Raw genomic sequence first — 23,569 nt, 5'->3', positions numbered from 1 at the left:
TCTGATGCCTTTCTGTTGAATCTTTCCTTAAAATCACTGGCAACATACTGCAGCTTTAACTTTTGACACACAATGACAAACTAATCGTAGACAAAAAAAAAAAAACGAGTAAAATATCAAAACAAAATGAAATAACAAATTAACTAACAACTAATAAAGAAAATAAGAAAGTTAATAATTGCTCTGCCAGAAACTGTTCAACACAAGGAGGCACCAAATCCTGCACATGCAAAAAAATGCAATAAAAAAACTCATTCTGGATTGTTAAATGAGAAGTAAAAATGTGCTTATGCACCCCTCTTCTAATGCAGCCCTGGGCAACTGCCTATATTGCCTATATCGATAAACAGCCACCAGTGGTAATAAATGCTAACGTGTAACAAACAGAAAGTGAGACGCTGTTGTTGGGTTATTTTAAGTTTTGACTGATAAAAGTTGAAAAGTTTTGTGTGTTAATTTGAGAGCGTGTTCACTCCCTCCAGTTGCAATCAAACCAAAATCACTGCTTAAGAGCAAAGTTAGAAAGAGCAAAAATCCAAACTCGTACGCATAAATAAATCTGGCCAAAAATAACTAGAAGACTGAAACCTATTTAGGAAACATATAATAATAATGATAAGTCAACAGGCCAAGTCAATTTGAAAACCAAAATATATGAAACAAGGCAGAACTCAAACATTACGTAAACTCCAAATCCATTGTAGTAGAAGAACATGTAAACTCCCTAAATATCAAACAATGACATATAGATTCAATGTGAAATCACAAAATGTTCCCCCTAACATCAGAAACCTCTTTCAACATGCAGCTTGTGTTCACAGCACTGTCTTCTGACTGGAGGTTTCATTATCAGAAGTGAAAGTGGCAAAGGATGGTAAACATGTGGTGTTCCTTCACGAGGCAGCAGATAAACACGACTATAGGATAAATAAAACATTTCAAGACCTTTTGTTTTGTTTTGTTTTTTTTGCTCCATGAAAATTGTTCAACAAAATGCAAGTCAGGAGTCTCTCGTGGCTGTAAATACGTAGCAGTCGAGTCGGTCTTTAAAATAAAACCAACAACTGCCTGGTTTTGTTTTCGGTTTAGAGCACTGGGCTCACAGGAAGCTTCTCATTTACATAAAGTCACTCACTGTTTTACACAAATTATGAGAGAGGAACATAACACTCTGCCTCTAGAGATGCAATACGACACTGCCAGAATAGATTGTGCAGCTTTTGCTATAAAAATAGAATTATAGTAATGAAAAGAAAAGGCTTTTGTAAAGCCTTATTTATTTGAAACACGGGAGACCAATAAAAGCCAGAAAACGGCTGTAATAATTATATATATATATATATATATATTCCATAAACCAGAATATGAGTTTCAATGAGTCGTGTTTGTCAGAGGAAGAAGTACCCTTTGAATATAACAAGTTTTTAAGCAGGCGTTCTTTTCATTAAGGTCACATTTCTGAATTAAAATTGTTTTCTTTTTTGTTTGTCAGATCTAATAAAATGTCTTAACTGTTGTTTTCACTAACTAGGTAGAAAATCATCATAATTAATAGTAATAAAGCCACAAAAGCATCAGTCTGTGTGTAATTAACCTATATAGAGTGTTTTACTTATCAAATTGAATTTCTAAATCCATCCATCCATTTTCTCTACACCCTTGTCCCTAGTGGGGTCGGGAGGGTTTCTGGTGCCTGTCTCCAGGGAAGGTTTCGGGTGAGAGGCGGGGCTCACCCTGGACAGGTCGTCAGTCTGTTGCAGAATTTCTAAATCAAATGAACTTAATTTGCCTGACTGCAAGTGTGAAATAGTCAGGCCTGGTGTTGATCGCTGCATTTGCAAATGAGGCCTTCCAGGTTATATAATGTAGGAAAAAAGTTTGGGTTTTTGAATTTGTTTTGCTAGAACATCATCATCCTCAGGCTCCAAAATATTTAATTCGTAGGATGAAAAATTAAGCAAATGCACAGCCAAGCTGGAGCTCTCTGTTTTTCCTTTTTTTAAAAATTTTATTTACTTGATGTGTGTATTTTTTGGTAATTCAAATCTAACGTGGATTAAATTTTTCTACGTCGTCAAGTTGAATAATGTAATCCCTCTTGATTCATTTACCCGTTACAATTTTCATACTTAACGCTTTTGAAGGAGAAGTACTTCTTATTCCTCGACAACAAAACTAGCTTAAAGAGATCTCTTCTTGCTAACTCACACTTAGATATGTCTCCGGTTGTTGTTTTATTAAAGAAAAAAGGGCTCACAAATTCTGTCCTTCCTTCAGTCACGTGTCGGCAACCATCCGTCTTCGTGGAAGAGAAAACGCAGCTCGTTTGGCCCGAGTGTCTCATCACAGAGCTCCCGCTTTGCTTTCTGAGAGGTGGGAGCTGAAAATTACGTCTCCCCGTGTGTTGCAGTCTGTCCACCGGTGCAGTCATGCTGAACCGCATGGCAAATAATGGAGAGAAACACTGATTCGGGGAAATTAATCACTGTTAAACAAGCAACTAAGTGCCCTTGAAAATGACATTGCCGCACATCTGTTTGCAAATAGCCGGCATCTGGCCGAGATCATAAATGATTGTGTTTCTGCTTAAGGACAACAAATATTTATTAGGACTCACCGACGCAGTTATGAATTCTCATTAAGTAAAACTAACTGTACATAAATTACCGTAAAGCATTGTTTTGTTTTAAAGTGGCATCAACAAACACAGCATTCTGGTTGATTGTGAATTTCATTACTTGCTACGGATATTAATGGCCACATCTGATTCTCAGTCTAGACCTCCTGCAAAAATAGTAACTAATTTGCATGTAGGAAAGGGGGGAAACAATGCAAGTAGAAAATCTTGAAAAGTTTTGCAACATCAAATCAAGCTTTGGTCGATACATTTAGAAGAAACCTACATCCACCAAAATGAAAGAACTCGACGGCACACAAACGCCAGTGGGTAATATCTCGCCTCTGCAGCTGAATTGAAATAAGATGTTATCTCTTTTGACGTGTCCCATGAAGAATGAACCCAGGTCCTCTGGCTATCTCTTCCTGCCTGTTCGCAGGTTATATTTCACACTGAAGAAGAAGACCTCTGCGATGTCGGTTACTGTGAGTCCCTGCAGCCTCCCCATCGAATGGAGCCTGGCCGCTCGGACTCTGAAGGACAAACCGCTCAAAAACCTGCAGTGTGAGTAAACAAACTGCGCCTTCCTAAATCCTGAAGATCATCGCCAAATCTTATTAAGCTGAGACGATCAATTAGATATTATCGTGACCCTCTCTGGGTTAATTGGGGGGAGCGGCATGGCTAATCTTACCTTGGGTTGTGTTTGTAAAAGAGAGGTGACTTTGGGAAGGAGAATTTATAAGCAGCTTTACTGTATGGATTAAGTTTAAAGGAGTAGTGGACATTGTGTAAAATCAGCTTTTCTGAGCACCTTCCCCCAATCAGCTCCACCAGACTAGTGGCAGCAGCAATTAGCAAACACCTGATGGAACCGCACACCTGCTTAGCATATCATAGGATCTACTCCTCAGCCCATCGCTCCTAAATGTCATCATGAGAAGCCTGTTGCGGTGACGTGTCAGAAAGAGTAGGAGCTTTAAAGGGACAGAGGCCCAATGTCAAGGCGTCAAATTCAAATTTCTTTTAATTTATGTTTGATATATACAGCATTTATGTCACAACTGAAGGTAACGTAGTTACTTGATTACACTATAAAAAGGAAGTATGGACCTGGAAAATACATAATGTCACCTGTTTCACATCTGCTTTTGTTTACTACTGCATATCGCAACCACTTTATGTGGCAGGCAGGGTATTTCTGTGTGTTTTAAAAAGTGATTGTCTTAAAAAAAAAAAAAAAAATCTTAGGCTCTTATCAGTAAATTTTACCCAAGTGTTCAAGTTGAAAACAGGAGTAAAGATACACAGTGCTGTGCATTCTTTCAAAGTCAGACAGGGCCAGTGATTGCGTGATTATATCCGGTTCCCACTTTGTCGTGTATTTTGACTCGGGGTTTCTATTTTTAAGGTATCATAAAACAAACACTGAAAACGGCTACACTCTGTTTAATTTTAATACTTCTAGAGCGACGACATACTACTGGGCTCTGCAGTCCAGCAAGATTCTGTAAACAAGCGTGTTGAGTAAACTCGCAACAGAAATCTACATTAGATTCGATCCGCAATCAAGGAATTCAAAATAAACCAAGAATAAATCATTCTTTGGTACTGAACAGGCAGAGATGGTGGGACACAAAAAACATGTTTGATTTTGTTTTGTGCGAGTGTGTCTGGTAACCTGCAAAGGTTACCTGAGCCAGCTTTCCCACATACAAAGATTACATTATGAAGTTCTAAAATGACACATAAATCATTCAGACTCTGAGCTTGTGGGTTTCCATCGCCAGCGTGAATTATTCACTTTGATTCTGTAACATTTGGTCTCGACTGAGGAGGGATTTTTCAGCTCCAGGAGACATGAACTGAGAAAACAAGTGGTGGTGTTTTGCTTTATTTGTGTGTGTGTGTGTGTGTGTGCGTGTGTGTGTGTGTGCGTGTGTGTGTGTGTGTGTGCATTCGTCCATTGCATCTTTCAGATGAGGAGCTGGCATAGTCCACAACAAAAACAATTTTTGCCTGAATGAAAGGCAGTAATTTTTGAAGTGGCATTCGACATTTCATGCGGCTGTTCATTAATTAGGTGCAGAGGAGTTTTCGACATCTGGGTTATGAGTTGTGTGCAGTTTGAAGAGGGTTTGCAGCTATGCCTTTGGTTTCATAACGTAAGTAGATATTATATGGATATGTGCACAGTTTGATTGTTTGATTGAATTCCAAGATATTTTCAGTATTAAGCTATTGTATTTCCTTTACCCACCTTTGGATACTAACACAACAAACATAACAGATAAATGGATTTTTGTAAAAGGCAATTCAGCAACAACAGAAAATAAGAAAATAGAAAATTTATTGTTGTCATAATAAACAAGCTGCTGCAGCCTATAATAATCTGGGATAGATAGATAGATAGATAGATAGATAGATAGATAGATAGATAGATAGATAGATAGATAGATAGATAGATAGATAGATAGATATTTCAAACTCAAAGTCCAGGTAAAATTATCATTTTTAGGGTAGAGATTTCAGCTTATAGTCATCTATAAATCATAATTTTGCCAAAATCTTTAGAGTGGAGAGAAACAGTCTAAATTTACACACACTAGGATGCTAATACACGCTAGCTAAAAAAAAAAAAATAATTGATCAGGGTTGCTGTGTACACAATTTATTAGAAATCTGTCAGATTTACTCCTGTAGGCAGTTGCTAACGCTAACGCAACAAGTCATTTTGTCGATAGAAATATGAGTATCATCAGCTAAATGCAAATTCTTATGACATAACTCTTGCTGCTTAAGTGAAAAGAATAAGAATCTATTTGTTCTCAGCCCGTCACACTTCTATAATCACTACAAGCAGCCAACGGGATCATGGTTACACCGGACAAGCAGCCTGATATCTACAGCTAAGGTGGAAGAATCAACAGATTCTCACTACTAAATATGGGTAGCAACACTGTCCTGTGTGCTTTGCTTGTGCGGTGACAGGGACGTTACCTAGAATTAACGGGAACAAGACGAAGGTTAAGAGGCCAAAGCCGGAAACAAACCCTGTAAAATCTTTACAGTGACTTGGCTTGAGGTTTAACTTTTGGCGAGACAACAACCCAAAACATACAGCCGGAGCTACAATGGAACAGCTTCAATGAAAGTTTAATCATGTGTTGGAACGTCCCAGTCGATTCCAATCTGTGGCAACACTTAAAAACTGATGTGCACAAAGGTATTTTGCATCGAAAATTTGGCAAAAAATGTCAGACCCTTGACGAGCAAACCTAATAGAGAAACAAACTTATTTATATTACCTTCATAAAAAATGATTAAACCCACATTTTCCTTGCTTTTTGCTCCACAATTATGCACTACCTTGTTACGACCTATCGCATAAAATCCTACACATATGTGGTTGTAATATAACAAAATATGAATATATTTGAAGAGTACAGTATACTTTTACAAACCACTGTCGGGAGAGCCGGTTTGTATTTTTTAAGATTTAGGGAGGTAATGTAGCAAAAAGTATTTGTTGAAAATCCAAAGGCTCTTAAATATTTTTCAGAAACTGTCAGGGATGGGTAGTGCAAGTTCAGCTCAATGTAATTTCCTTTCCTTGAAGTTCTCACTAGTCTTAATTATTTAGTGTTGATGCACATAGTTAAGTAAGTTAAAGCGATAATTTGGTTCAAAACAAGCACATCCGTTTTCGAGATGAGTTCGACTTCAATGTAGAATTAAATACTCATGTTCTTTTCCTCCAGGGAGCACCAAGAAAAGCACGCCCGAGGTGTGGTGGCGAGGCCCTGGCACAGAAGAGAAAATCCACAGCTTCACCGGTGACACAGTGGACGCCTTCAACGGCCCTTCACATCTCAGCGCTTCTGTCTACGTCGTGAGGCTGCGTTCAGAACTGCAAAGCACCAGAGCTACGGTCTTCCTCCACGAAGGCCAAGGGCCTTCAGGCATATTCCCTCGACTACCAGCTGACCCGCGAGTTCACAAGTTAGGAGTTGGTATGACCAGTGTCACCCTCAGCTGGCAGCCCAGTGCCTCCATAACAAGCCTCCCAAAAGCCAAAAACGGTTACGATTATTGCGTCCTCGTTAACTCTCTGCAAAACTACCCCAGCCTCTGCGCTGCTCAAGAGAGGGAGAGAGGGGAGAAAGATCGGAGTCAAGGCAAGAAGGAGAAAAAGAGGCAAGCAACACCATGGCCGATCTTAAAAGAGTGGTGGTGGGAGCAGTGGGAGAGTTATCCCGAGTCCCAGAGTCTGCCATCTTCACTTGCTGATGATTTTGATAATCTTCAGTGCGCGTGTCAGGGGACGGAGAACGTTTGCACGGTCTCCGACCTCCTGCCTGACACCTCGTACTACTTTGACGTTTTTGTGTTGGATAAGGTGAACGGGACCAGCGCGGCGTACAAGGGGGCTTCTGCGCGGACGCACGAGGAAGCTCAAGCTGCAGTCCTGCCTCTGAGAGAAGGTGAGCTAAGGTGGGTGACCTTTCAGGACGGAGGCTCAGACTCGCAGCAGTTCTTCAGTTTCCGTCCTCGGGGATGGCAGCAGAGTGGCCTCCTCACCTTGCAGAGCTGTGGTGGGGGTGAAAAGATGAAGGTAACTGTGTCCAGTAAGGGACGGGTTTTGACCACTCAGGGTGTGGAAGCAGAGTTAATCCACATTTGGCTCCAAGGAAGTCCATCCTATCTTATCCACTTACAACAAGAAGGAACTGCAATGAGCAAAGTAACTTCTGTTAAAGACGCAGCTCGACTAGCAGCTCTGAAAGCTTCGGTCAAAATGCAAGTTTCATCCGCCTACCACCGCAGAGGGGTCCCATCTCTGCCGTCCACCTTGCAGATAAAATCTTTCAACCGGCTGCGAGGTTGCAACAGCGTCACCCTGGCCTGGATGGGAACGGAGGAAAGAAGTCTGTACTGTGTATACCGCAGAAAGCTCAGTGGCTTTGATGCAGAAGCTGGGGGAGCATCGGCTCTGACCGCGCCCTGCCTGGGCCCAGAGTCTCGCTCCGACACTGAAAGGGTTCTCTGCAAGTATTTCCAAGAGCTGAATCCTCGACGGGCCGTCACTACAGCTGTGATCGGGGGCCTGGAGCCAGGAGTGGCCTATGTGTTTGATGTGTATCTAATGAGACGCTGGGGGATCCCTATCAAGTATGCCAGCAAGATGGTGAAGACCAGAAAGGAATGCTGAGCTGCCGCCCCCTAGAGGAGGCTCACAGGTTGTCCCGGTTTACGGGAAAGTGCATCAGCCCCCGGACATGCTGTAAAGAGACCAAGAGCTCAAGCCATTTGATTGTTGTCAGGAGGCATTTTGCAACAAACAAACAAAAAAAAAAAGAAGAAATGTTCTCTTGAAGAAAAAAGTGGTCGCACACAAACTCCACTTTATCAATGCAAGTGGACGGCAAGAATTAGGGAAGGATGTACACACCAGCAAAAGTTCATAACATTTACAAAACTTTTGTGCTCTTGTCATTTTGTTCCTCGTTGCAGATCCTCACAATGACATGCCAGTTATCCAAATGCTTTTTTTTTTTTTTTTTTGCCTGTGTCTGGGTACAATGGACGGGCAAGGTTTGAGATGACAGAAAGTCATTATGAAAACAACAAAGGAGACTGTGCCAAAGACGCAACAGAAGCAGATGGGGCAATAATGAGAGAAGATCTGAGACGTAGGGAATCGCAGCATGCACCTGCAGAGCTGCATTTTGTACAAACTAATAAACACAGGTGGAAATGATCTTGAAGATGCTAAATTCAAAGTCTGTGTTTGTCTTTGTGTTCTGCTTTCGCATGAAGCAGTGTGAAATTTCTAGTGGCTTGCCTCATTGTCTTTGATGTATTCTTGTGCTGCTTCAAAGTCATCAATAAATACTAAGGTATCTGTGTACTCCTGGGTGATGGATTATATTGTATAAAGCCTAAAATATGAAATCTTCCATCAAACAGCTCAAGTTAACTTATACCTTGTCTGTTCTGGCCAGAGAAATTTGCATTGCCTGGAACTGGTGATAACAAATGCACTGTAAGAGAGACTAAGCATCTAAGTTCTCTAACAAGAAGGTACGGTAAGTGTACAGTACCGGATGCCTTTTTGATCAGCCCCAATAAAGATGTCAAAAGCCTTTTGAGGTTTTATTGTAGTCTCACACTAAAAGTTTTAGACAAATCTTCTCTTTGACTTAAGCATAATTTATCAAAGGGGGAAAAGACTATGTGTTAAAATATTAATTTTTAACAAAATCATTGTTGGCACAATTGTTTATAACCCTGCTGTTCTTAATTTGAACAGCCCCATTAATCCAACAGGATAATTTATCTTCCCCTATAACACTATTGAACAATTCACAAAGTTGGAGCAACATTGTCAGAGAGATTCCTCTTTACACAATGTCTCTATGTGTTCTACTTCTGAGTAGGTTTGGGGAAAATGATGACCACTAACTGCTGGAAGAAAACTAAATTTGTGTCTTATAAATTAAATCAGTGTTGATTCAGCAACGCAGTATTATCTGGTTGAAAAACTAAATGAAAAACAAACAAAAAGAAACGTTTCATTTAATGTTTGAGTCAACCACATGTTTTTTTTTGTTTTGTTTTGTTTTGTTTTGTTTTGTTTTTTAATGCACTGGTATTTCAAAGTGTGCATGATGCCATGATGATGATGTTCTCATGGCTTTTGGAATAGAAACAGAGCCACATCATCACAGATCCTCCACCATACTTAGCATGACTGCTTTTCCACACTCAGCATTCATCCTTTGTTTCATGCAAAATCCACCTACACCGTCTGTTGCCCAGCAAAATTTTAAATGGTTATGTTTGTGATGTTAGGACAGAAAAGGCCTTTTTGGTAAATTACAATTGGCAAATTGTGTTGAGAGATTCCACTCTTTGCTTCAGTACTTCAATACATAACTTTGGTAATAGCAATTGAACTGCTCAATAAACTGCAGTAATTTGTATAATGAGTTTGATCATTTATACGTTCATTGTATTTTTCACCTACTTATTGTTTTCTGGATTTCTTAATAGCTTTCTTCCAATATGCAAAATATATTTTTTTCAAAACATTTTTTTGTTTTGTTTTCATATTTTCTATTTGTGGTGTCAAAATGAAACAAAGGTCTTTAAGCATATTGTAACAACATGACAGTAATTCACACATAGATGCTGCGGGGCAAGTTTCTCTTCCAAAAAACCTTGGAAACTCTGATGGAATTTAATAGCAAAATATGTTATTTCAAATCTGCTGGACTCTATTAGCAAACCTGAAATTGGTCATTTCTCGGTCAGGATAAAGAAATGAGGGGTAACTCTACATTTTTTTCTTTTTCTTTACGTTGTTTGAATCTCAGAGATTGTTAAATTTATTTCGAATATCATTCTACCCCCCCTCCCCACCCCCCCATATTTTACTAATTATGCATTTCTTCATATTGCAGTTTAATTAGTCCATAAAGTGTATTAATGGAGGGCCGAGGAGGGGTGAAACAGGAAAAAAATGCTACGTAAAAAAAGGCAGGCTCTGAGTACAACCAATGAAAGAACGCGTACAATGTTACGTAAGCGCGTCCCTGCACGTACGGATGTAAAGGATAGGCCAGCGCGCCAAAGTGACGTTAACAGCTTAGGACCCGGAGAATACTTGAGCAATTATTTAAGTATTGCCGTCAAATAATCGATTTAGATCGTGTGGACACTGTGCCAACTAGACCCTGTACCAACTTACCCCGTTAAACCAGGACTCTTTCTTCTACGATGGGTTTGCTCGAGCGGTGTCGGGAGCTGTTCAACACCTCCAATCTGTACGAGGTTCTGGGTGTAAACAAAGAGGCGAGTGAGGCAGACATCCGAAAGAACTACTACAAAGTGTCGCTGAAAGTCCATCCAGACAGGGCTCCAGACGACCCGCAAGCCACAGAGAAGTTTCAGGTCAGCTTTCAAAACTGGCAAGCTAGGAACTAGCATAACTAACTGAAGCTAACTTATATTTGCGATAACGTCTGAAAAAACCTAACATTAGCTGTCTTAAAAACACATTTATTGCATGTTTTCCGTCAGTGCTGCGGCGCCGACACGTTTAAGAATCGAGTTTCAATGCTGACTAGAAATGTTTCGGACTGTTAATTCACGGTTACATTTGAGTGTAAAAAATTTACCCGTAGGTGCTGGGAAAGCTTTATGCAGTACTGAGCGACAAGGAGCAGAGGGCCGTGTATGATGAGCAGGGGTTGGTGGATGAAGAGTCGGACGTCCTCAGTCAGGACCGCTGCTGGGAAGAATACTGGAGACTGCTCTTCCCCAAGGTACTGAAATACAACAGTGGTCACGTCCCAAAAGCAGCACATGCACAGAAGTTTTTTCTTTTGCTATCAAAGCTGTTTTAATGCAATGCCCGTTTATTTGTGTGCATTTATTAACCTCAAGCCTTGTGTGCATTAACTGCTGATAGATTATTAGTTTACTTTTTCTTTTTTTATCAATTTCAGTTATGATGGATTTAAAATAATGCAGTAACCATAACAAAAACATTTTTGAACAACACTGAAAGGCTAGAAGTAGTTGTCAGTTTTTTTTTTCTATCCAAAATATTCATACATGCCCACTAATATCTAGATAAATGTCAGTAAGCAAGTTGCAGGACAAGCACACACTTTTTTATTGCATCAGCACATTTTGTAGATATTTAACTACTACTCTTATCAGATACTAATAGAGTTCAGTTGAAATTGGTTAGTGTTAAACTAGATTAAGCTTCATGTTATTGCTTTATAATAAAACGTGTTGCTTTATTCCAAGGCAAGATGTGGTGACTCTGTTTTTGTTCTGAACATTAAAATTTGACCTAGTTTTAACCAGCTAGAACCAAATGGAATTGATAAAGCAGGCTTGTATCAAGACTCTGAAATGGCTCTGGCCCTAAACCTATAAAACACTTCTAAACTTCGCCCAAAAGCTGAATAAGAAACAACAGACCTGTAAATTCTGTCAGAGCGGTCACACACATTATAATAAGGTCATTGACCTCGTTAATGGCCAATAAAATGCTTGTAGATGTACAATTTGCTAAGAGTCATTGAATATCAGTGAAGGTGTATGTATATTTCTGAGTCTTTATGCATAATTTTCATTATTCAAGTTTTTTGTTTTTTTTTGTTTTTTTTTTTGTTTGTTTTCTTGCATCGTCATTCCAACCTTGAAATGCATCAAAAAAGTTTATTTATTTAGTGGGATTTTTGTTTTGTATTGAGTGTGTGAGACACTAAGTCAAACAGAAAACCATTCTTCACTTTGCTGAAAAGTGTTTGTTTTTCTTTGTTTGTGCGTCTGTATGAAAGTAACTCCATTTTAAATATTTGCTCCTGATTAAGAAAAAAAAAAAAACACATAAAAAAAACAACAACCCTGGAGTCAGAATTAGGCTACCTGTTACGGTGATCTGTCTTTCTGTTCCTCTCCTAGATCACAGTGCAGGACATCCTCGAATTTGAGAAAAAGTACAAGGGATCCGACGAAGAGCGGGAGGACGTGATCCGGCTGTACGTGCAGCACGAGGGGGACATGGATGCCATCACGGCGTCGGCTCTCTGCAGCTCTCAGGAGGACGAGCCCAGGCTGTGCCGCATCATCCAGGCTGCCATCAAGAGCGGAGAGGTGGAGGCCTTCCGAGCTTTTACGAAGGAGAGTCAGGCGAAGAAGAGGGCTCGGAGAAAGAGGGTGAGTACTGAACCGTTTCCTGTTCTTGCGCAACACATGCACACGCACAGACAAACACCTGTCATCTTTCCACTTCGCTAATGGCGTCGGTTTGGAACTGATCCCTCAGGCTGACCGGGAGCGAGAAGAAGCCGAGGAAATGCAGAAAGAAATGGGGCTCGGCGAGGACGAGGAGAGCCTTGTCATGATGCTAAAGGTATCGCGTCCCTACAAAAAAAAAAAAAAAATGCAATGGGTTCTGCTCGGCTGGCCTGACTTTAATCTCTTCCACGTTTTTGCAGAAAAACCAGCAGTCCAGAGAGAGGAATTTCAACAGTTTGCTGTCAGATCTGGAAGCAAAGTACTCGCAAAAAGGCACGAAACAACAAAAAGGAAAAAGAGCCAAAAAATAAATCTTAGGGGAAAAAAAAAAAAAGTTTTTTATGTTGTTATTCCAGTTCAGACAAGTGTTTTAAGGATAACTGATTGCAAAACTGTTTCAGCCTACACAAACATGTAAATCCTCTTATTTCTTGTAATGTGTTGTAAAAGTTCTATTAATAAATGCATGCGTTTACATCATTTATACACTTTATTATTATTTTTTTTTATTACAAAACAGATAATAGCATTGAGGGGGGGAGGGGTTGTTGCTTTGTCTCCCTTGTGACAAATAAGTAAAGAAACTATTTGTGCACAAACCCTGATGTTACTCGTCAAAGTACGACCAGTTGGCTTTGCTCAAACAAAGAGCAAGTAAATTATATTAAATACACCACTTTGTTCAGACACCATGAATAAATTCCTTTTGTTATTTACAAATAATGTGTATGTTATAAGATTCCTACATTGTAGGATAATTCCGGCAAAAGCACCTCGATTATGGAGAGCCATTGAGACGGCGCTGTCTTTCTGAGGGACGGTTGGATTTTGATACAGTACAAAGCTCCCTGACATCAGAGCGGGGAGGAACATGTCCTATGAGCAGATATGGTTTATAGGTTTCCCTGCATAGTCATTTACATTTATAGCAACACATGAATATGCTGATTTTTATATGGCATATTCGCATAAATAAATACTCATTCTCATCAAACATTCACCGCCACACATATGACCCCATACTGTACAAAGACTGATCGTTTTTCACATTTGGCAGGTCCACAAGGTGATTTCTGAAATAAAAAAAAATAAAAAATAGGCCTTAAAAAAATGTAATCAACAAAAACAAACTACTTCGAAACAAGACAGAGGGCAGAGATGATGCTGGTAAAGATGAACAGCAGGGAGGTGGTTGAGATCAAGGCCGGGGGGGAAACTACAAGCCAGGCCTGCTGGATCTGGATGAGATGCCGCTGCGGGTGTAGGAGTGAGACGGAACAGGAGCGGCTGCTGGAAAACGGAGGAACATCCGACGATAAACCTGAGCTGTTTTTGCTGCTCAGAAATGGAATGTTTCACACAGAAGACGGCCTAACCCGAGTTCAGCCGAGTTATTTTACTGACCTGCGACAGGGCTCTGAGGCTCGGGCTCTTCTTCGTCTTTGATGGGCGACGGCCCCAGCAGGTGGTGAGGATATGAGTCCAAGAAAGACGAGCTGCTGATGCCGAGACCGACACCGGTCACACCGATTCCCAGAGAGTCTGGAGGAAAACATTAACGTGGAAGTCGTTAAACACAGCCCTAACAGAAAGCTAAGCTGTTAAAAACACTACGGTGTGAAGTGAGTTTCCAACTAGCTGAGAAATGCCAATAATTACTGATTTCTTTCAGCAATACAATTCAAAAAGAAATCTTAGAGAGTGAAACGTTTGTGTTTTTGTTCATTTTGGCGATTGTGGCTTATGGCCAACCAAAACCTAAAATTCAGACTCTCAAAAAATTAACATATTACATAAAGACAATTAAAATTTGATGCAGAAATTGTAGTTTTTGGAAGAGTGGTCACTTAATAGGACAGTAAATCTCAAAAGTGATTTGTTAAAGAAGCCAGCTGCTCACACAGGGTTGTACAGAAGCACATTAACTGAAGGTTGAGTGGAAGAAAAAAGTGTGTAGATGCCAGAAGAAAAGGGATGACCACATTTGTGCAGCACTGACTAGCCCCGACTGCAGCCGCAGTTCAACCATGAGATACGTCATTTAAAATGAGATGAACCGCTCGGTATAATGGAGCGTAAGAGGCTATGAGCAACTAAAGTGCATCATGTGTTTAGTCTTCTTCCTGGTTTTGAACAACAGGGTTTCTGACCTGTGCCTACAGAGGCTCTTCCTGGCCGACCCTGCCCGATATTGTCCAGCACGGTGAAGGAACTCCGGTACGGAGTGTCTGACTGAAAGGCAAAATCAGAGGTTCGTCACAACAGCCTTCAATCGGAACATGCAAATATAACACATTAAAGGCTGCAGTAAAATATAGAAGCGATGTTTCAGTCTTTGAGGAATCAAAACAAAACTAAAATAAATCTCTCACCCTGTACGTGTGTGTCGTGTTGGGACGAGAGAAGACGTCTAGTATGTGGTGACGATCCCTCGGTACGGAGCTTTGAGCTTCATCGTGTAAGGCGCTGTGGGCGCGGCTGGAAGGGCCTTTCTGACGCTGCAGGGATTAAAATATGGAACGCAAACCATCATGGGGGAAAAAATCAGCAGCTACATAGTAATATCCTAAGCTTTAAGCATTTCACAGAGCACTGGTCAATCCATTGATGTTTAATGTTACGAAGTGACAAAACGTGAAAAGGTTTAAGAGGCATGGATATTTTTGCACAGCTCCACACAGCGTTCGACATGTCGGGGTTGAATGACACCAGTCATATTTGCGGTGCTGACATCTGTACCTGTGTGAGCTTTGACAGCAGCCCTGGGTGGGGCGACTCGCCGTCTCCGGTTCCGATGGGGGGTAGGGGAGTGTTGCGGCTCAGGGCCACCAGCGGAGATGTTAATCGGTCGCTGGCTGTGGTTCTGTTGGAGAGAGGCGGACCGCTTTTCAGATTTTTTTTGTTGAAAAGTTCAATTGTTTCCAGCTAGAAGAATGACAGCTGCGGTTCTGTGACGCTGACATTTTATAAACGGTTAGAGTTGATGAGACTATATTTAACTTTAAGGATCAAACGTATTCTAATTCTCTTATTATGATTTTAACTGCTTTGGATGGAAAATTAGATCAAAATTTGTTTTATCCAAAGTTCGGCTCAAATTTACGGGCTAAGATAGCTCACAGCCATGACTCCGAGTGACATTTGTTTACATAAAAAAAACAAAAAAAAACGGGGGGCTGGGGGGAGTGCAGGGCGTTCAGTAGGGTTACTGCAATGCTTCAACTCACAGTCGTGTCCCACGGATGACCTCGTCCAGGTATCCCCCTGTCCCGGCCTGACTCAAACTCGGAACAAGGGGCAGCAAGTTTCGGGGAGGAGGGTTTCGGCGGCGAGCTGACTGCAGTTGGCGGGACAAAGAGGAAGAGCTCTGCTCCAGGGCTCTGCGAGGACGAGGTCTGCTGGAAGGGATGGCGCTCGAGACTGGCCTGTGAGACGGGCGCTCCTCCGGATCCCTGCGTTTGAACAGAGAGAGAGAGAGAGACCCACGGTGGATCGACTGCTCTAAACCAGAAACGAAGCGCGTTCGCGAAGGGTGAGATGTCTTCTTACGGGCTTCTCTCCAGCACAGACAGGTTTCTCTGCTGCAGGGGGATGCTGTGAATCACGATGAGGTCGTTCAGGTTGTGCTGCGTCGCCGCTGCCCCTGCAGGCGTCCTGCCAGCCTGAGCGTAGGAAAAACAGGACTGAGCGGAGACAACAAGAGAGGCGGAACATGCAAAAATTTTGAGAAGTGTGGTTTAAGGACAGAGACGACGAAGCGGGAAGCAAAAGAAGGGAGGAATCCCTGGAGAACCTGAGTTAGTTACTTCCAAATACAGCCATCATGCAGCGAAGACACCAAACGGATAATTGCAGTAAACATTCAAAAAGATTCGAAAAGAAAAGCATCGAAATTAAAAAAAAAAAAGAAGTTGTGCGTCTCACAAATGTGTTGAAGATGATTAAAGAGATGAACAGTGGGGATGCTTTGGTGTTAATCAACAGGCACAAACACAGATATTCAGGATAATGAGCTTCTACAGATGGCGTGCACACATCCCACTACTGCTCTGGCTTGAAGCAGGAGAGTTACATACAGCTGAAGGCCTTTTCTGCTTTTTGGATTTCCATCTGGACTTGTGCTTTGAGCCCCTTGACTTTGTGTTCTTTAGAAAAGAGGGCCGGGTGGGGAGGGAGGATTGGCACGTTCGAAGAAAGACAGCAGATATGGTGAAAGTAGAGAGGAAACAGTGGAGAAAGTAGAGGAATACAGAGTTAAGAAGGCAAAATATACAAAAACAGCAAGTCCAAAAATACTTTAGAATAAAGGGATTGAAGCAGACTGACTGAGAAAGTGAAGAGTAACAGGCAGGAATGAAAACTCTGGGGAACACAAGACGTCCCGACTGAAAACGCTTTACTTATTGCCTCAAGCACAGACCTCTCCAAACTGATTGGCACCCCCTGGTAAAGATGTTCAGATAGTCTTAAAATAAATCTCTTTTGTGGTAGGATCATAAGCTGGTGCAGAATATTTTCAAAAAAAAAAAAAAAAAAATCTAACCTGTAATTTAGCTACATTTTATTCAGTAGGGAGTATAACTCCAATTTAGGACATAACAATGGTACAACACTTTGTTCAACCCCTCCCTTTTCCAAAAGGACACTTTATGAGTTGCTTTGGAGATAAGCCATCGGTGAACCATTTAACCTTTTTTCAGTATTTTTTTGGATTGCTATATTACTTAGAGACTCGATGAGCATTCATTTTCAGCTTTCTAGCAGACGTTTTAATTTCCCTGATGTTTCAAAGAGTTAATGAAGGATAATAAAGCTCCCAGGGCCTGTGGAGGAGAAACAGGACCACTGCATCACAGATCCTCTACCGAACTTAACAGCAGGCGAGTATCCAAACCCTCACCCTATGTTTCACACCGGACCCGCATGGAGTGTTTGTGCCTTCAGCTGCATACAACTTAAAGGAATTACTAACGGTGTTAGATAATTTGTTAAAAACAACTTTCTTTTAACAGAAGATATTTTTCCCCCTCCAAATAATAAAAAAAAATCAGATCATAAATATATAAATAAAAATATCTGTGATGATGTGCTGCTTCAATAAAACAAAGCTTTTAGTCTCCTTTATCAGGGGTTAAATAGGAGTTTTTACCAGGTTCTGTCGATGTCAAATTGTTTTCATTGAAGTAGACTGAGAAAAAGTCCGAACTTGTTTTCTGATTAACTCCGACTGATATTTGTGAAATAAGCCGCCTCTCATTATCTAGTCCTTCTCACACCACTGACCTGGAGCTGCTGTCCAGACGTGAGCGGTGGCACTCGGCTCTGACCCGGTTTTGGAAGTGCGGCGGGCAGCGAGGAGAGCAGCATGAAAGGATTCAGAGCGTCTGGCTGCACAGGGCTCAGGCTCCCAGATAGTGTTTCATCATCTGTCAATAACATATCAACATTAATATTCAGAAACGCATAAATGTAAACACATTTTTACATTTAAAAATTCCCTAGTTTTCCACACTCAACTTTACAACTTTGTCGTTGGAAAATAGTAAATAAAAAACGTTCCCCAGAGTCCTTAAATTTATGGCAGATATTTTTAAAAACCATTAAAAAAAACTGGAAGGAAGGAAAGAGAGACAACACAACGAAGGAACTAAAGAGAGGAATGACACAAGGAAGGAAGGAAGAATAGTTCTGGAAACAGAAATATTCTCCCAGACGCTCTTCTTCAGGTTCTTCTTCCATACATATCCTGATACGACTACCATCAAATTCCAGTATTTTTCCAGACTGTGAAAGAACCCTGCATGTGTAAAAGTTCAACTCTATTATAAAAGTAGAAACGTTTAGCATTACGGGAGGTGCAGCACTCCCAGTGACGTTGAACCAGCTCTTTCATCCAACCGACCAGCTCCCGCCAGACGTCATCAAACAGCAGGTCGAGAGCAGCCTGCCGGCGGCAGCAGTACGGTGAGACCGGGGGCAGGCAGTGATGCCTCCGAACAGACTCCGGACATTCCTCATGACACTCATTCCTTTTGGAGAAAGAAAATACTCGTTCTACTGTACTGTGAAGGGAATAGCACTTACACAGGAGGACTTTTTGGGATTTATGTGATTTATGAATGCGGACAACTCACAAGTCCCGGCTATCAAAAGCCAGATATTCCTCCATCACTCCCTCCACTTCAATCACTCTCGGCTGGTCGTAGCTGCTGGGCTCGCTGTTGGGAGGGCCATCGCACTCTTTGATCAGTGCAGCTTTCCTGCCCTGAACATTCAACCTATTATATTTTCCCAAAAAAAGAAAACATTGCTCAAATTATTTTTGCAGGATTCTCAGTACAGGCATAAAAATACTGAAGAAAGCAAATTAGTCTTAAAACACATCTTGAGATGCAGAAAAAAAAACACAATGCAAACACATCTAATCTTACCAAGTGTTTTTGGTCTAGTTTCCACAGCAACTATTTTAGTTCTCTTGAATTACTGACTTAAAACTGGCTCATATTTCTTGCTGAAAAGTTACTTGTAAGTTACCTTTTTTCCTATTTCAAATGTACTAACATGCTTGCACTAAAAACTAGACAAAAATACTTGGTAACATTTGGGATTTTTGAGGTGCGCCATGCATATATGCACATGCAACCCGATCTGATCACACCAACCCAGTTTGTAAGCGTTCTAGTCAGACAGTGTCGCAGCCTTGTGCACACTACTTTGGAGTCCCATCTGTATATTTTAAATATCCAACTTGACATTGGCCCAAATACTTAATTAAAAAGGCAGAATATGTAGGTCACAGAGCTAGAGTCAGTCAGGACTTATTTATAACAGCTTTAAAATAACAAATTTGCAGAGAAACTACTGAATACAGTGAATAAAGATTGAATGAGCTGAAGAAGACATAACATTTTCGATTGGCTAAAAAGAACCCGATGTGACCACCAGCAAAAGAAAACTACCTCTGAGATGATAAAGTGCCTGAAATTCTTCAATCCGTCAGCAAACCAGTGGGTCTGTGTTTTTAAAACTTACTCTGCAGCCCCTTTCTCTTTGCCTTGGCTCTTCACAGTAGTTTTTCTGTCTGTTGACGGGCTGCTGGCAAGACTGACTGTCCCTGGAGTGGCGTACCACTGGAAGCCCTCGTCGGTGGGACACAAAAGCTGAGTCCCCACGATCCTGAGGGACACACAAACACACACACACACAGAGAAAATGAAAAAGTAAACTTTGAAAAACAAAACAAAAGCTACGAGCTGAAGGACAAACAACAGATAAGTTACCGAAGATGTGGAAAGCGTGTGGTCCACTGCTGGCATTCGTCCTGCAGCCCCTGGAGTATCCCCCCGCCACAGCCTCTCCCTTCGTACAGCTCCTTGTCGATCTCATCAAACATCTGCTGCACCTGCCGCGACGCCGCCTTGTCAAACTCCTGTGGGACGCACAAACAAAAACACAGTCGGGGAAGATATTTATCCCTCTGTTCTGGTATGCCAAATCTACTGTTGAAAGCTGCTGCTTTGCATTCTGGTCCCATCTGCAAAGATTCTGCAGAGTTTATTAAGAAAATAAGCTCCTATGGACTGTCGCAGGTGGAGCAATCATTTAAAATACAAAAAAAAAAATAGAGGGACACAGGAAGAAAAAGAGTAGAGCTGCGAGTTATTATTTTTCTTAAAAGCATTAGGAGTTGAAAATAGTTTTAATGTAGAAAGAACAGGGAAGCGAAGCAACAAGAACGAGGTCTTGCATAAAAACAACCAGCATGCAAATTAGCCATCTGGTATATTACACGGATACTGTTTCTGTTTCCCACACATTTTCCAAAAGGTGATAAATGCTGGTTAGACTTAATTAAAATGTGGCAGCATGCTTGTGTAGAAGCAGAACAAACTGTAGAGAAGGCATTCAGCACAAAAAAAAGGAACGTCTTTTACAACTCACAGGGTCGGAGGGAGGCGGGGGGGTGGAGAAGGGGGTTTCATTTCATGCCAAGATTTCTTTCTGAAGAAGAGCAGACTTACATCATAGCCCCAAGAGAAAACGGAGCTCCTTTCTGTGGAGATGCCGGTTCCTGTGGAGCTGTGAATGCCGGACCAGGACTGGCTGGGTGATACTGAGATGACGGTTGGGCAGTCGGAGTGGTCCGAGGCAGCAGATGTCTGCGAGCTGCATGGAAAACACAGTAATCTTTTATTTTTAATCAGCCAAAGTCAAGACTTAAATCCAACCGAGAAGCTACGAAAATTGCTTTTTTTTTTTTTTACGGATGCCCTCTAACTAATCTGATGGAGGTCGAACTACTTTGACTTTTTGAGTCTCTAAATGTGCAAATCTGGTAAAGCCATGCCCATAAGACTTCTATGTTTAGTTGTAAAAAGTGCCATTAACCTTCAACTTCTCCTCTCCGTAAGGTTATCAAACACAATCCTAGTGAAATGCATTGAAGTTTGAGGATGAAATGTGAAACAGTCTAACACCAACACTCAAGAAGTATAAATACTTTCCAAGGCACTGAATCTCCTGTAAGAAATGTGCAGAGGGTACAAAATCTATGATAATGCTCAAAGACTTTTTAGGCCAAATCTATTTATTTTTCTATATTTCATGTGAATAAACAAAACCGGTCTAATAATATACATTTAAATGCCAAATAAATCTCTTTAATGGGGCTACAGAAATATAATTAGAAGTGACTGGTGATAGAATCAAAGTGGAAATAAGGAGCAAATGTCAACTTAATAGAATATTCTAACAGCCTGCCTAATTATTCATCCTTTTGACTGCACATCTGAAGGAGGCAATGTGATATTAATTAATCCGCTGCTTCTGGGTGTCACATGGCGAGAACTCGGAGAATCGGCTGTCTGCTCAAGACGGTGTACAGTTACAAAATATCCAGAGTGTCTGTGTTTGCGCACTCAGTGCAAACGCTTGTTCTACGTCTTGCTCTTGCTCTGGACGTGCAAAGGTTTGAACGTTAAAGGGGTGGGGGGAGGCGAACTCAAGCCTGCAGGCACTTGGTCACCTGTTGTGTGCAGAGACGGCTTCCTGCAGGTCATGGAGGTAATGCGGAGAGGTTTCGATATCGTCTGCTTCTTCAGGGAGAGGGTGGTGATCGAGGCTGCTTCGAGACAAACCACGACTGCACAGAAGGGACATTGAGAAATGATCGGCAACATGGCGTTTGAGGATGAACGCCTGACAGCTTGTCTTCGTGATGACATAAGAGAGATGCTGTGTTTCTCTTCTACTGAAACAACAGAAAATCATGAAAAAAAGGTGGGAGAAGGTGGACTGAAACAATACTATCTCCTTGGGAACTAATAAAACTTGTAAATGACATTAAACACCTCCACTATGAAAGAAAAAGCTCAAAAAAGATTGCATAATTTTACTTAGCCTAAGCTAAGTAAAATTAGCTTAGGCTTTAGATAGTACCACAAACTACTTGTACCAAGAATATGGAGCATAAACTGATTACCATTATTGAAGTAGACAAAAGTTTTAAAAGGTTAACAAAAAATATTTCTTCATAACTTCACTGTGGTTTACAGTCCTTTATAATAAGATGCATAAAAAAGTGCCAGACTAATCAAAGTTACCTAAACTATGAACTATGGAGCAGAGAGAACAGCATTGCATCACCTCCTCCTGCAATGCGATGCTGGAGACTAAAAAAATGAGAGATGTGTGACTATTTGGATATATTTCCAGTGTGATAAATAAAAATTAATGGAGCCTCAGCTATTTGCATTTAGCAGCTAATATCAGCTTGCTATGGTTGTGTAAAAGCATTACTTTTTATCTCATTATTTTTACTGATAATCCATATACTGGATTATCTTGACAGTAGTAGGAACAACTGTCGCTTCTCTGTTTTAAAGAAACCACTTGGATCATGTTAAATACTTTCTTTTAACATGTAGATACCTTGAAACGGAGACACTTCACTCAAGGTTATCATACCATTAGAATCTCATACTGGCCTGTGCCTACACCAAGCAATCAAAACATAATCTTCTCGTCTACCGCTAAAATTGACACTGGTGTCTAAGCAAATAGCTACATGATAATAATTATACTGATAACAAATAAATAATGATTAAAGTGGAGCAATTTATATAAAGACCTACAACTAGTTTACAGAGCACAGTGGGGGGAAAAACTGCTTGGTACTCACATCTCAAGTTTATGCGATACTGGTCTCCTGTTGTACCGTGAAATCATCCTCTTTTCTCTCCGGTTCAAGGGCTCGAGACCACGTCTCTCATCCCCGCCTCCTCTCGCTCGACTCTCTGCAAACAGCATAGAGGGAGCTCCAACATCTCCTCCAGTCGCCCTGTAGGTACCCACCAGGTAAAAGCCTGGATCTGGAATATTGTATTGGACGGGGCTGCGGCTAACGCTGGAGGGGGAGGCTACACTTGAAAATGAGCTAACTAGCGTTGCATGAACGGTGACACAAACGCACTATAAGAGAAAGGTGGTGCCGCAGCACTTGTATAATTTGACTCATCGTCGGTTTAGTCTGGCTTCACCAAATAGCTGTCGAATGTGGTCAAATATTTACCTGTCTGTCTTTCTTAGAGTCTAAATTATTTGAGAATTTGCGATGCTAACTAGCACCAACGACGACAACAATAGCACGGCTGTCATGGAGACGAGACTTCACAGCCGCACGGTTACCTGGGAGATGTATTTCTGCTCTGGGAAAATAATTCTGTCACGTGCATAATAAAATTATTTTGCTAGACCTGTTTTGGGAAAAAATAAAATATAGACTCATGGAGAAAAAATTGACAAAAAGAGAAAAACTGCATACATTTCTTTAAAAAAAACAGCAACAATATTATAACGTATGTTTAGTAAAAACTTTGTATAACACTGTGAAAAGTAGAAAAACATGTACCGCTTTGTTGTATTGCATTGTATATTGCTTTTTCCCCATATACGTTCAATGCACAGATCATTTGTATCCAGACATTGAAGATTAATTTATTTATTTTTTTTTTACTTTGTAATTAAGTCGCATTATGTCCTCGTCGATTAATAGTATGTTTACTCTGTGTACTTATATTTTATTTCTCTTCAGCCTTATTTGATCAGATATTTATTTTCCACAAATTGATC

General features: G+C 40.9%; 3 protein-coding genes across 7 annotated transcripts; 2 read left to right on the top strand and 1 right to left on the bottom strand.

The window, feature by feature from the left end:
- Nucleotides 1–88: 88 nt before the first annotated feature.
- Nucleotides 89–8,528, top strand: LOC103133616 (protein NDNF-like). The gene is made up of 2 exons (XM_007545437.2): nucleotides 89–3,181; nucleotides 6,379–8,528. Exons 1-2 carry the CDS (start codon nucleotides 2,983–2,985, stop codon nucleotides 7,827–7,829), a joined length of 1,650 nt encoding a protein of 549 aa, XP_007545499.1. The 5' UTR covers nucleotides 89–2,982; the 3' UTR covers nucleotides 7,830–8,528.
- A 1,681-nt stretch (nucleotides 8,529–10,209) lies between these two features.
- On the top strand, nucleotides 10,210–12,919 carry LOC103133617 (dnaJ homolog subfamily C member 9-like). Its single transcript, XM_007545439.2, has 5 exons — nucleotides 10,210–10,573; nucleotides 10,807–10,947; nucleotides 12,104–12,358; nucleotides 12,468–12,554; nucleotides 12,640–12,919. Exons 1-5 carry the CDS (start codon nucleotides 10,400–10,402, stop codon nucleotides 12,748–12,750), a joined length of 768 nt encoding a protein of 255 aa, XP_007545501.1. The 5' UTR covers nucleotides 10,210–10,399; the 3' UTR covers nucleotides 12,751–12,919.
- Nucleotides 12,919–23,128, bottom strand: LOC103133618 (protein FAM149B1-like). Of its 5 annotated transcripts, none has more exons than XM_007545440.2 (17): nucleotides 22,620–23,128; nucleotides 21,465–21,581; nucleotides 20,461–20,605; nucleotides 19,720–19,868; nucleotides 19,472–19,615; nucleotides 18,574–18,717; nucleotides 18,290–18,468; nucleotides 17,723–17,865; nucleotides 16,844–16,882; nucleotides 16,516–16,584; nucleotides 15,989–16,101; nucleotides 15,667–15,891; nucleotides 15,179–15,302; nucleotides 14,812–14,937; nucleotides 14,590–14,671; nucleotides 13,844–13,981; nucleotides 12,919–13,729 (listed from the first exon to the last, which is right to left on the bottom strand). In XM_007545440.2, exons 1-17 carry the CDS (start codon nucleotides 22,745–22,747, stop codon nucleotides 13,656–13,658), a joined length of 2,139 nt encoding a protein of 712 aa, XP_007545502.1. In that variant the 5' UTR covers nucleotides 22,748–23,128; the 3' UTR covers nucleotides 12,919–13,655. The 5 variants fall into 5 exon arrangements, with proteins under 5 accessions (XP_007545502.1, XP_016523498.1, XP_007545505.1 ...); XM_016668012.1 differs by having other exon boundaries at nucleotides 12,919–13,726; XM_007545443.2 differs by lacking the exon at nucleotides 16,516–16,584.
- Nucleotides 23,129–23,569: the final 441 nt, after the last annotated feature.

The sequence above is a fragment of the Poecilia formosa genome, unplaced genomic scaffold (genome assembly GCF_000485575.1).
Source record: "Poecilia formosa unplaced genomic scaffold, Poecilia_formosa-5.1.2 Scaffold12, whole genome shotgun sequence".
Taxonomy (NCBI): Eukaryota; Metazoa; Chordata; class Actinopteri; order Cyprinodontiformes; family Poeciliidae; genus Poecilia; species Poecilia formosa.
The sequence above is the reverse complement of the archived record's forward strand: the minus strand, read 5'-3'. Positions and strand labels throughout refer to the sequence as shown.

Excerpts from the sequence above, each read along its gene's own strand:
- LOC103133617 (XM_007545439.2), top strand. The coding sequence starts at position 10,400 with ATGGGTTTGCTCGAGCGGTGTCGGGAGCTGTTCAACACCTCCAATCTG. Across the intron at positions 10,574-10,806 it reads AAGCCACAGAGAAGTTTCAG|GTGCTGGGAAAGCTTTATGC; the intron begins GTCAGCTTTCAA and ends ATTTACCCGTAG. Across the intron at positions 12,359-12,467 it reads AGAGGGCTCGGAGAAAGAGG|GCTGACCGGGAGCGAGAAGA; the intron begins GTGAGTACTGAA and ends CTGATCCCTCAG.
- LOC103133616 (XM_007545437.2), top strand. The coding sequence starts at position 2,983 with ATGTTATCTCTTTTGACGTGTCCCATGAAGAATGAACCCAGGTCCTCT. Across the intron at positions 3,182-6,378 it reads ACCGCTCAAAAACCTGCAGT|GGAGCACCAAGAAAAGCACG; the intron begins GTGAGTAAACAA and ends CTTTTCCTCCAG.
- LOC103133618 (XM_007545440.2), bottom strand. The coding sequence starts at position 22,747 with ATGCTGTTTGCAGAGAGTCGAGCGAGAGGAGGCGGGGATGAGAGACGT. Across the intron at positions 19,869-20,460 it reads TTTTCTCTTGGGGCTATGAT|GAGTTTGACAAGGCGGCGTC; the intron begins GTAAGTCTGCTC and ends TGCGTCCCACAG. Across the intron at positions 16,102-16,515 it reads AGCAGAAAAGGCCTTCAGCT|GCTGGCAGGACGCCTGCAGG; the intron begins GTATGTAACTCT and ends TCCTACGCTCAG.